The sequence below is a fragment of the Dermacentor andersoni genome, chromosome 1 (genome assembly GCF_023375885.2).
Source record: "Dermacentor andersoni chromosome 1, qqDerAnde1_hic_scaffold, whole genome shotgun sequence".
NCBI lineage: Eukaryota > Metazoa > Arthropoda > Arachnida > Ixodida > Ixodidae > Dermacentor > Dermacentor andersoni.
In genome coordinates this window covers 296,914,278-296,926,966 of record NC_092814.1, presented here as the reverse complement: position 1 = coordinate 296,926,966, position 12,689 = coordinate 296,914,278, and the positions used below count along the sequence as shown (strand labels likewise).

Genomic DNA, 12,689 nt, shown 5'->3' with positions numbered 1-12,689 from the left:
CGCAGTCACCGCCTTAGTGGACATAGGAGCCGACTACACCGTGATTAGTGGAGCCCTTGTCGCCCAGTTGAAGAAAGTTAAGACTGCATGGAAAGGCCCTCAAATCCGGGTAGCTGGAGCACACCTGACAACGCCGACTGAATCTGCAGGGCAAGAATTATATACGGTTCATAACCGGACCTACCTGCCACCTTCATTATCCTCCAGCAGTGTTCACGAGACGTCATTCTCGGCATGGACTTTCTGAACCAACACGGCGCAATCATCGACCTGAAGTCGAAGTCGATAACGGTGTCAGAAGATCACGCGATACCACCGGAGAGCTCTCGTAGTCACCACGCCTTGAGTGTGCTAGAAGATCAAGTGAGCATCCCGCCTCGCTCCAGCACTGTTATTTCCGTCGGCACGGAAATACCCACAGACGTAGAAGGCGTCATCGAGGGTGATGAACGTCTACTGCTCGATCGTGAAATTTGCGTCGCACGAGGAATCGCTCGACAGCACGGAGGAAAAGCGAAAGTGACGCTGACCAACTTCAGCCAGGAGTTCAAGCACGTCAACAAGGGCACGACGATCGCATACACCGAGGAAATTGATGAAACCAGCAATGCGTTTGTCCTCTTGGATTCTGCCGCATCTACCCCGACGACCACAGTTCCCGAACCAGACTTCGACATAAATCCAAGTCTCCCTGTGAGTAAGCAGCAACAGCTCGGAAATCTCCTCCAACGATACAGACTGCTTTTCGACGTCATCGAGGATTCGAAGAACACCAGTTGCAAAGCATCGCATAATAACCGAAGAGTACGCTCGACCACTCCCCCTGAGCCCTTACCGAGTTTCGACGCGAGAACGTGAAGCTACAAGGCAACACGTCGACGGAATGCTGCGCGACATCATCCAGCCGTCGAAAAACCCGTAGGCATTTCCTGTAGTCTTGGTAAAGGGACGGAACCCTGCGTTTCTGCGTCGATTATCGTCGACTGAACAAGATCACGAAGGAGGACGTATACCCCCTCCCACGGATAAACGATTCAGTGGATCGGCTCTGCAACGCTAAATACTTCTCGTCGATGGATCGCAAAACTGGCTACTGGCAAATAGAAGTCAACGAGAGGGATCGCGAAAAGACCGCCTTCATCACGCCAGAGGTTCTCTATAAGTTCAAGGTCATGTCATTCGGACTGTGTTCAGTGCCTGCAACGTTCCAGCGGGTCATGGCCGCGGTGTTAGCAGGATTGAAGTGGCAGACCTGTCTCGTTTACTTGAATGACGTCGTCGTCGTCGCCGGAAATTTCGACGATCACCTTAGGAAGCTTGGGACAGTACTAGAGGCCATCAAGTCATCAGGGCTCACTCTGTGAAGCTGAAAAGTGTCGCTTCGCTTACGACAAGCTTCTGTTCTTGGGCCACGTCATCAGCCAATCTGGAGTCCGGCTCGACCCGCAGAAGACAGCTGCCACCGCCACGTTCCAGCAGCCCATCGACAAGGCAGTGCGTAGATTCCTTGGCATGTGTGCCTAGTACAGGCGCTTTGTCAAGGACTTTTCACGCATCGCTGAGCTGCTGACACATGTAACTAAATGTGATGCCGAGTTCAAGCAGTGGGGGGAAACTCCCCTGTTTCGGTGGCAGAGGTAATTGGCGCCATCTCTGTATTGGGCGAACCCGAAAATCCGTTTCCTTTGCATGGCCTCGTAGATCGTCGCGCGCACGCGCGCCGATCCAGGTGGCCGAGCCCTTCCCTCCAACTCCTCTCCAATCGCCCTCCCTCATTACACCCTCGCAACTCCCTCACCTTCGACTGTCTCCGCGCGCACGCCGTGCGGCCCCGCCGGCCCGGCGCCAGCTCAGCCCGCTGCATGACGTTTCATGTTTCGTTATCTGTTCTTATCGCGAAGCGTGCGCTGCTGTGCGTTGACCGGCATGGGTAGTCTCGTCAGTTTCGTGGTCATCCGTAGCTGTGCTTGTGCTCCGCGATGTTTCACCGTTTCACGACTCGTACCACTCGTCCATCGTGCAGTGGTACACAAATACCTCAAAAACAAGGTTGCTCCGGGTGCCTAAAGACAACAGGTGAGCGCTCAGACCCAAAGACATCAGAAGGCACATGTACACGAACACAGCCCTGTCCATGTGTGTGCTTCATGAGGCTCCGGACGTCGTTGCTCCTTGATTGTGCTACACTTGCCTCTTCCCGGTAGAGAAAGCTGACAAATAGATGTTCCTCCTCATTGTCACCTGGTCTATGACTTGTGTTTTTCTGTGCCAAGTCTAATTCTGGAACTTCAGTAACTTGCCCCGCTTTCCATAGCACCCCCAGTGCTTTTTCTGTGTGTCACGTTCTACAAACGTACTAACAGCTGAAGAATTACTGTTCGTGTTTGTGTACTATCTCAGTAACCGCCGATGGGAAAACCGCGCGAACAACCTTCATGTGTAGGCATGATACGCTTTTTTTTTTTCTGGAAAACATGAGCATTGCAAGTGTCCTACATGCAGATTTTTGCAGTTCGTGTTTATTATACAAAGGAGTGCCCAGTAGGTACGACTTAGTGCCTTAAGTGACGTAATGTTATTTGCTAAGCATTGCATTCGGGTCGAAAGAAAAGTCGTGTTGTTGGCTTATTTTACCTGGTCTTTGATTCAGGAATAAGCCTTTCTGCGAATGTTTTCTATGTGCTGCTACAAAAGCCGATTACCTTCTGTTCCCCTTGCCACCGTTACTCAAGTTGTCGCCAAGTGCAAAATAATGTGATAATGTGTATTTCAGTTTTTAGTACAGTGTTACTTTTGTTCTGCCATGTCTTTCTCAGTTTGTTCAGCAGTAATGAACATGTCATGCATTTCATATACTTTCGTGCAGATTTATAAGTAAGCTCTTTTTTTTGGTATGGCTCTCAATCAAACAATGTTAGCATTTTATTCTATTTTTTAGGTATTTTGCGTGTCATTGTTTTGCCATTACCAGTGAGTTTTCCCTTTTTATAGTTGTCATGACTATGTCATACATGTCGTCCAATTTTGTGCAATATCTCAGTGCATATATCAGAAGCTCGTCTACATTTCAGTCTTGAGGGCGTTATATAAAAATCTTGTTTCTTTATGTGTGTGTACATGAAACGGCCTTCGCGTTTTCTAGCGCTTTCTTTTGTTATTTCACCGTCTGCGAACTTTTGTGTTTAGTACTCTTGTATATGTCATGCACCTTTCACTATTGCTCATTTTTTGAGCGTGTATCACATCACGTTATAAGAAAAATGTGTTTTCGGAAACGAAGTCAATAAAGCGAGACTAAGCAACTGTTATGTTGGAAGTGGAATTTTTTTTTATCTCCCGACACACGCTGGTATAAGTATGGGCAAGACTGCGTGCGTGCCAACGCATTGCCCACGGCGCACCACGCGCCAGCTCGCAAGCAATGCCAATGCGCTGCGTAGCGCGCGCATTGCTTGCGAGCTGGCGCGTGGTGCGCCGTAGCATGCGCGCGATAAAAAAAAACGCGCCACGTACAGGTCAAAACAAAAAAAGTAAGCGGTGCGCGCGGCTTGGGGAAAAGGGTGAAAGTGAGCGGAGCGGGTCGGCATAATAAAAACAAAAAGAAAAGAAAAACGTTTGAGAGAGGAGGCGCCGCGCGGCTGCTATTCCTGTTGCCATGACAACGTAAACAATCGTGTGCGCCGCCATTTTGCTTCTGCGTCGCCCATTTGTTAGGGCCGTAACTGAAGGGGACCTTGGCGCTAGCGTCGAAAGAGCGTCTGCTCGAAAACAGCCAATGGCAGCCATGCGGAGATTCACCCCCCTGGTTCAAGTAAGAAACGTCACAGGCCGACGCATTTCAAGACTCAAACGACGCATGCAGTCGCCACCGGTACACTCTAAGAAATGTTTACACCCTTTGAGTCGTATCTTGCCACACAACGATAATCGTCATCTGTGTTGTCCGCATTTCCTTTCTTTAAGCTGCGAGCCCGGCACTTTCCAGTAACGAACGTCATGCGCGTTATCAGCATGACATAGCATTCCCGACAGGAAAGTAGCGGGCGCGGCGTTTTCAAGAAAGGAAACGCAAGCAAGGCGCAGATGACGATTATTGTTGTGTGGCAGAGATGCACCCCAAAGGGTGCAAGCTTATTTTAGAGTACTTGCGCACTTCCGACGAGGACGCCGATACAGAAATCCACACTGACGACAGTAGTCTAGGCCTCGGTGCCGTCCTAGTCCAGAGGAAAGACGGACTTCAACGGGTGATAGCTGTCAAAAGCAGAAGGCAATTATTCTACAACCAAAAAGGAATGCTTCGCCATCATTGGGCTAGCTACAGAGAAATTCCGCCGTTACCTATATGACAGGCCGTTCAAAGTCATCAGCGACCATCACGCGCTGTGTTGCCATGGCTAGCAAATTTAAAGGTCCCTTCAGGACGCCTGGCGCAGTGGAGCCTCAAACTGCAAGAATATGACATCAATGTAATCTACAAGTCCGGACGAAAACACTCTGATGCCGATTGCCTATCGCGCGCCCCCATTGACCCGCCGCCGCAAGATGACGAGGATGACGGCGCCTTCCTTGGAACAATAAGCGCGGACGACTTCGCTGAACAGCAACGAGCAGACCCGGAGCTGTAAAGCCTCGTCGACTATTTGGAATGGAACACCGACGTTGTCCCTAGGGCATTTAGGCGAGGATTGTCTTCGTTCTCGCTTCAAAACAACCTACTCATAAAGAACTTCTCACCAGTCCGCGCCAGCTACCTCCTTGTTCCCTCAGCGCTATGTCCAGAAGTACTGAACGCCCTACATGACGATCCGACTGCTGGGCACCTCAGATTCTCCCGGACCCTATCGAGGATACAGGAAAGGTATTACTGGCCGCGCCTGACCGCCGACATCACCCGTTACGTCAAGACATGCCGAGACTGTCAGCGACGCATGACTCCACCGACAAGGCCAGCGGGATTACTACAGCCGATCGAGCCTCCTTGCCGACCATTTTAGTAGATCGGCAGGGATTTGTTGGGACCCTTTCCGACGTTGTTAGATACGGGCCCTTTTCCTGGCATCCTTCAAGTTCACCAGACCACATCGAATCGCCGTCGCGCCTAATTAAGGTGCGCAGAAGCTCATCTACCACGTTCCCGAGGCGCAGCACGTCCAGACAAGTTGGCGTCCCCCACCTCGTGCGCCGCACGTGGAGCTATTGTCCCACTCCTTGACTCTTCCCGAAAGTGCAGCGGGAGCCTGACACGATTCCAGGTAACCTGTGTCCCGAGTGAAGTTGTTTTGCAGCTCTGAAAGGTCGCTCGAGAACGGCCCGTTTCCTTCCCCCCCCCCCCCCAGCTGAGCGCTTGCAAACCCAGAGGGAACGCCGGCTGTAAGTCACCGTGAAGCCCTCGGAAACTCCCATCCGCCTATTGTGACGGCGCTTGCAAGCCTCGAGGCAACGCCGGTGGCAAGTCACCCTGCCTACGGTGGTGCCCTTGGAGCAACCCCCCATCCGCCAAATGTGACTGCACTCGCAGGGGCGCCTACAATTGGAGGAAAATGACGACACCTGAGCGGGCTTGACGATTGGCCAAAACTGACGTGACCCCGAGACACCGAAGGGGTTAAAAGCGAGAGACAGGGAGCCGAGAGAAGCTTCCTTCATTCATCTCTTTCGGGCTTCTTGCCACCGGCGCAGCGTCCGATTTACTGCCGGCCATCAATGACTTTATGACTATTAATGACTTCATCTTTTTACTGTTAATAAACCTCCAGTTTTCACCTCAAAATCCTTCTCAATGTCGGCCAACTCCCGCACTCAACGGCAAGATCCAATAACTGGGGGACAGCAGTGGGATTGTCTTCCAGATCCAACAACGTCAACATCCTGAAAGTGGCTCCTCGTGGCGACGGACTACCTCACCCGCTTCGCTGAAACAAAAGCTCTACCAAAAGGTAGCGCAGCCGAAGTGGCAAAATTCTTCGTCGAGAATATCCTGCTGTGACATGGCGCCCCAGAAGTCCTCATCACCGAAAGAGGAACGGCCTTTACAGCGGAACTCACCCAAGCCATTCTGCAATACAGCCAGACAAGCCACAGGAGGACAACTGCCTACCACTCGCCGACGAATGGTCTTGCGGAGCGCCTGAACAAGACCCTCGCCGATGTGCTAGCAATGCAGTACGTTGACGTCGAACACAAGATCTGGGATGCCGTCCTGCCATACGTAACCTTCGCTTACAGCACGGCGGTGCAAGAAACAACACATATCAAGCCATTCAAGCTGGTTTACGGCAGGAACCCGACAACGACTCTCGATGTCATGCTGCCGCACGTCACCGATGAAGAAAATCTTCACGTCGCCAGCTATTTCCAGCACGCCGAAGAAGCCCGACAGCTCGCCCGCCTGCGCATCAAAAATGAGCAAAGGACCGACAGCCAGCACTACAACTTCCGACGACGCTACGTCGAGTACCAGCCCGGCGACTGTGTTTGGTTTTGGACCCCAATACGCCGACGAGGACTCAGCGAGAAGCTTTTACGCCACTATTTCGGACCCTACAAGATCATCCGACGCATTGGCGCACTCGACTATGAGGTCGTGCCAGACGGCATTTCGCTATCACAGCGACGCCGCTCCCGACCTGAAATAGTCCATGTTATGCGACTTAAGCCGTCCTGTCTGCGCTAACGAACTTTGGGACTTTGCATAGCTGAACTTCCAACTTTTTTTTTTGGACTGTGTTACTTTAGACTTTGTTTCTTTGTTGTTTTGTTACTTTTGTTTAATAAGTGTCCTTTTGCATTTCGCTCTCTTGTTATGTTTGTAGCATCTGCTTTTTGAGAGGGGGCATTGACATGTGGACTTATCTTTTTCGGTTGAACGCTTTTCACCGTCTAACAAATGTTATCACTCAGCGCGGCATGTATCGGAAGTTTCTCGAATGTTATTGATGGTTATGTTGTCAGCAAAGCTTGTGTAACCTGAAGCTCTATTCTCGACACGCATGGCTGCACGGCCACCATTATCCGCCATGTTGACTCTCTGATTGGCCATTGGCTATAGAGGGCTCACGTGCCTTGAAATTTGTGCTGGGAAACGGAAGTGTTGCAAAATGCAATTTTGCATTTTCATCAAGATGATGAAACGTGACATGGGGCTACAAATTTTATCGACTAATACATTTTTTCGGGCCCTTGGCAGCTATATTGCGACGTTAGCGCTTCAGAAAGAAAATGAGCGGTAGCGTACAGAAGCCAGTGCAATGCATCTGCAATTTCGCGAATATGTGGTGGCGAGACAACTTGTGCCAGAGACATCATTGACTAAAGTTTTTACAGCATAAGCTGTTATGGGCTCATTTCAATAGCTGTTTCGGTTGGCGATGTTGTCCACCACCGCCGCTTGTGTCTGTCACAGCTATCGGCAGGAATGAGGAAAAAAAACATGCCCAGTTCCCACCGGGATCAAACGTGGGCCCACTGCGCGGAAGTCAGCTTGCAGCAGAAATATGCCCTATAGGTGCATCCTAGCGTGCGAGAAGAAACGTGATGTCACATGTGTGCCGCGTGGCGTCTATACGTGCACCCTTTGCATTGCAGTTGTACATTATTACACCAGGTGGCACACCATGCAGCAGTTGTATAGGTAGCGGTACAAGGTAGATAGAGCAATCTTGAGGAAGAAAGAGATGATTATGGAGATGTATAAAATTCACTGACAATTACGATACTCCCTAATGCGAAATTTAACCGCAGCTCCATATGTGTTTTCATTTCGCATGTCAATATTTCCTAATATGATTATATAAGCACATGGTTTATATCGGGAAGAGAATGCTGAGAGTTGCGTAGCTGGCGCAGACAATCTGTCTCATGTGGCATATTGCAAATGGAGCGAAATGTGACGCGACTGCCTTGCCAATCAGGAGATCGTGAGAGGCAGTGCGTGGGTGACGTGTGGGCACGATTCACAGCAGCCGCTGCAGACAGACATCTGCTCATGTAGTGCTTCGTTTCCACAATGTTAGATATGGACCATTAATTAGCATCAAGTTCTCCGAATCGAACCGCTCACCGTCGCATTCCAGTTATGGTGCGCAGGTGCGTGTCGACCATGCTACCGGACCCGCCAGACAGGTTGGCTATCCCGCTCTCGTGTACCGCCCCCGAGTGACGTTTCCTGAAATAGCAACTGGAAGCCAGCACGGTTCAAGGTAGTTGATTCCCACAGCACTGGAAGGTTGTTCAAGGACAACCCGTCTCCTCCAGCTGAGCGCCTTCTAGCGAGGAGGCAATGCCGAACGGAGGCAGCCATCGAAGAATACAGCCCATAGAGTGTCCCCATTCGCCGAACATGACTCCACTTGCACGGGCGCTACGACTGGATGAACATGACACCTGCACGGGCTTGACGACTGGATGAAAATGACTTGACCCAGACAGACTGAAGGAGTTATAAGCCAGAGAACCATCGGAAAGAGAGAGACATTCTTCTTGCCGCAGGCCGCGGCGTACGATTTACTGCCAGCCATCGATGACTCCTTACTGTTATTTTACCTGTTTCCAGTCCTGCATATAATGGAAATAAACCTTCTATTCTCAAAGTCCACCTCAACGTCGACCAACTCCTGCACTCAATAGCAAGATCCAAATACTACAGACGACGCGTGCTATCGTAGCCATCGTCGCCGCACAGCCCGTCTTGTGTGGCACTACGCTTTTCTTCTTGCGCTTTCGTTCCACAAATGATGAGAGCGGCCCTTTGTCGCAGAGAAATTGCACCGCCAGTGTCAGCAGTGACACCACCCAAGGGAGCGTCGCATCGAGCCTTTGCCATCGCCCGTTGCAGGAGCAGTGATCCCTGCTCCACACGCTGGTACCGCAGAGTGACCTCAGCAGCTGATGCCACTGACGAGCATAGCCTTCCCCACCTCACACCACCCTGGCCCCCTTCGGAAGCACAGATATATATACACACACACACACACATACACGCGCGCACACGCACACACACACACACACACATAAAAAAGAAAAGAAGAAAGCAGGAATAAAATGCCTAATGGTTCCTTCTTCAACCATAAATTTAGCACTTGGCTGGATAGAGTTAAGGCGTTTGAAAAATGACCCCAATGATTCCCACATAAATGGTTGTTTAAGTTCTGTAGCAAGAGCCATTGTGGTCACTCAAAGATATCCAAAGTCATGTAGTCAAGAGCTTCTAACACAGGGTCAAACACATTATCAAGATTGAGGCATGTGTGGTGGTGCCAAACTATCGCATGCATCTCGATTGAAGATGACATATGTATTGCTGAAACAAACTTGGATGGTGGCTGAGGCCATCTAGTGGAAATGTTGTTTTAAGAACCAAGAGGGAACCTTGCTGACAGTTCTTTGTAGCCGTGCGTGGTAACATCTACAGGCAATGATGGAAACACTAACAATGACTTCACATAAAATGAGTCCATGATGTGTTTCTTCAGCCTCAACAAAAATATTTTTCAACATTCCTCAGATTCCAATAGGCAGTAATATTTCTGCTTAACAGATGGAAGTCTTGATTCATGAGCTAAATTACTTGCAGTGTAGTAAGTGCTTACATGTAGGTATCTGTCAGAGATATAAGTTTATTCACAAAGACGATGTAGTCAGAATTAAATATGATTGCTGCAACCCATACTGTTTTATCTGAACTAATAATACACACTTTCACCATACAATGGAAGTACACAATGCCCATCATTACATGTGGATTGAATTGTACCCAAGATTGCTGCGCCGCCTTTATTTTTGTATTTGAGACACAACCCTTGTTTTTTCACCTCTTTGATGAACAAGAAACTATCAAGAATGGTGTTCCACTTCAGGACCTGTGCCAGCATCATTGCTATATGACCCTTTTCAGGGAACTGCTACAAATAGGCTGCATTCCACAAGGGCAGATTAGTCTGCAAAGCCCGGCACTAAGACTGCGGTGTCGAGGTGATTCTCAAAGCCTCCATGATAGCTTTCTGGGAGCTTCACTAGAAAAAATGAGCCTTGAAAAGTCCATTCATTTTATACGCACACGGAAGGGAAGAGTCAGCTATTCTGATTGTTGCAGGAAGAGCAACCTGCTGTCTGCAGTAGCTTTTCACCAGGTCACTCAGGAGTGATAAGAGTGATTGTAAAAGTGTCTGCCCGTTTCGGTGAACTTGCTGCACTGCATAGCGCCCCTTACACACTGGGTCAGCGAGCCTAGCTTCCCCAATGTCCCTCACCATCTCGCATGCAGATATAGCATGTGGCGCTATACAGCCTCTCCCAGCTCAAATGCTGAGTCAGCGAGGGTGTGCAATAGTAGGCAGTGTTTTATGACAGCTACAAGATCCCTCTGATTGGCTTTACATCATGTTACAAGGTTCCCTGGTCTAGAAACCTAGGGAAGGCCAATGCCTTAACATAAGGAATAGTATCGACAATCTTCAGAGTGCTCGTCAACATTTGAAGATATGTAAAACAAAAATGCTGCTTTTCATTTCCCATCGGGCCTCTACTCCCGACTTCAGCTTTCACCTCAGCATGAAGATGCAGACGATGGTGTGAGCTTGATAAGCTTTTGACAGCGTATCAAGCTCTCAAAGCATATCAAGCTCTCAACACAACACGTAAGAGTTTCAAACTGTAAATTTTCCCTCTTAATCTTTTTAACCTTAATCCTTAATCTTGCTATGAAGGGAAAGCTACGGAGCCAAAGCGCGCACAAGTGAGAGTGCATCTGAAAAGAGTCCCACGTTTTAATGCACGTTAGTTTAGGCTGAGGATGAGAAAACATAACCACCTTACTAGCAACAGCTAAATAAGACAGAACACACCATTGAGTGTAAAGGTTTCCTTATTTTGCGGCTTTTCCCTTCCGCATCTGAGGAAACGCGAAACCATTGCACATGGAAGCTGCATTGATTCAGTGTCTGTTCCGAGCAACCAAAGGCACTGTCAAACGCTGCCAGAGTACTTGGCGCGGTAACACGTGCAGCAGCCTTGTGCCCGTAGCTTTCCCTTCATAGCCACACAAAGTTGTCCGCGAGTATAGCAAGTGATTTCTGCTACAATAACTACAAGTGCCGCTATCAGTTAACAGTTGCGCATAACAGTTAAACAGAAACCACGAGAGGCAAAGTTACAGCTCTTACCTTTCTCCATGCTTAATGAGTCGATGGCTCGGTACCCAGCATTCACAAGACCAAAAGCCTTGCCTGCTTGGACAATGGCTGTATAAACAGGAACACATGATGCTGATGGAATATGCAGCTCCCAACCCATTTCACCCACAAATGTCAAACGTATGGCTCGGACCTGAAATATACAAAGTGAGCTCGATGTAAATTTATGGTATATTTTATTTAAAACAGAAACAATCTTCAAAAATGACACACTTATTAAGCCTCCATGACACACAGCACAAATGGAAAGGATGAATGAAAAAGTGTAGTCTGTCATAAATATTCACACCTGCTGAAATAATATGACATCTGCTACAACAAATTAAACAAAAACACATCCTTTTTCTTTCTCTCTCTCTTTTGAGAACTTCCAAAACTCTAAATTTTTAAAAATGAGAGAGAAACAAAGCTATTTATATAGGCGACAATAGTTTCTTTTATTGGTTAACATATGATCTCCATTGAAATAGCCTTCACCATGTAAGCTTCTTCATTTAATTGAGTTTTCACATACATACCTTTTTCTTTCATCTCTAAACACCATAGTTTTGATGTACATTGGCTGAATGAGAAAGACAAGGACTGGCTTACTTATCTGAGCTGAATTACAAGGGCTGCATAAAAGCAATGCAAAAGTGGGCACAATTTTTTATTAATTGACAGAACATTGGAACTCCACACATAGCTAGAGCATCATTTCCTCTGTATAGTGATACTACCTTACTTCGCAATGCACAAAGGTAATTCAGTCTCCCCATTGTCAAACACAGCTGCCAAATCCAGGTTTAAGAAAGCTTAAGAAGAAGCAAATGTGTACCAAGCAAACTTGCTCTTATAAGTAGAGTCATCTGAAGCAGTTATAAAATAAGAACTTGAATAATGTTCCAAGATATTTTTTTCAAACTTGCAGAGTGTTGGAACACAGCAATGAGACATTTAAAAAGACTTCTTATTTCAATCAACTTTACAGCAATCACAGGTTACTTATGTACAGCAGCAACAGCAGCAGCAAGCTCAACATATCAGTCAAACAAACTACAGTGTACAAGAATACTGATTGATTGATTGATTGATTGATTGATTGATTGATTGATTGATTGATTGATTGATTGATTGATTGACTGATTGATTGATTGATTAATTGATTGGCATTTAACATCCCAAAGTAACACACTGGCTTTGAAAGAGTCATAGCAGGTGGCTCTGTATTAACTAGGACCACCTGACGTTCTTCAATGTGCACCCAATGCACAGTACACGAATGTTTTTACAATCTGACCCCATTAGAATGTGGCCACTGTGGCTGGGAATTGGACCCGCAACCTCATGTTCAACAGCATAACACCATAGCCAATGCCACCGTGGCCACCGCGGCTGGTTGCTATAATATTTCCTGCACTATAGTACAAACCTACCGAGCTGTTTCAAAAACTCGTAGCCCACTTCAAACAACCTTCATGTAGTGATTATACACATATCACAGCAGTGGAGCCTCCC

At 48.0% G+C, this 12,689-nt stretch overlaps 1 protein-coding gene across 4 annotated transcripts in view; it reads right to left on the bottom strand.

Moving 5' to 3' along the window:
* Nucleotides 1-12,689, bottom strand: part of Sardh (Sarcosine dehydrogenase) — a 199,428-nt gene that overhangs the window by 61,667 nt on the left and 125,072 nt on the right. For all 4 annotated transcript variants that reach the window (XM_072285142.1, XM_072285140.1, XM_072285141.1 and 1 more), the window contains one exon: nucleotides 11,163-11,325. In XM_072285142.1, coding sequence (XP_072141243.1) covers nucleotides 11,163-11,325 — 163 coding nt within the window. The remainder of the gene's footprint in view (nucleotides 1-11,162; nucleotides 11,326-12,689) is intronic.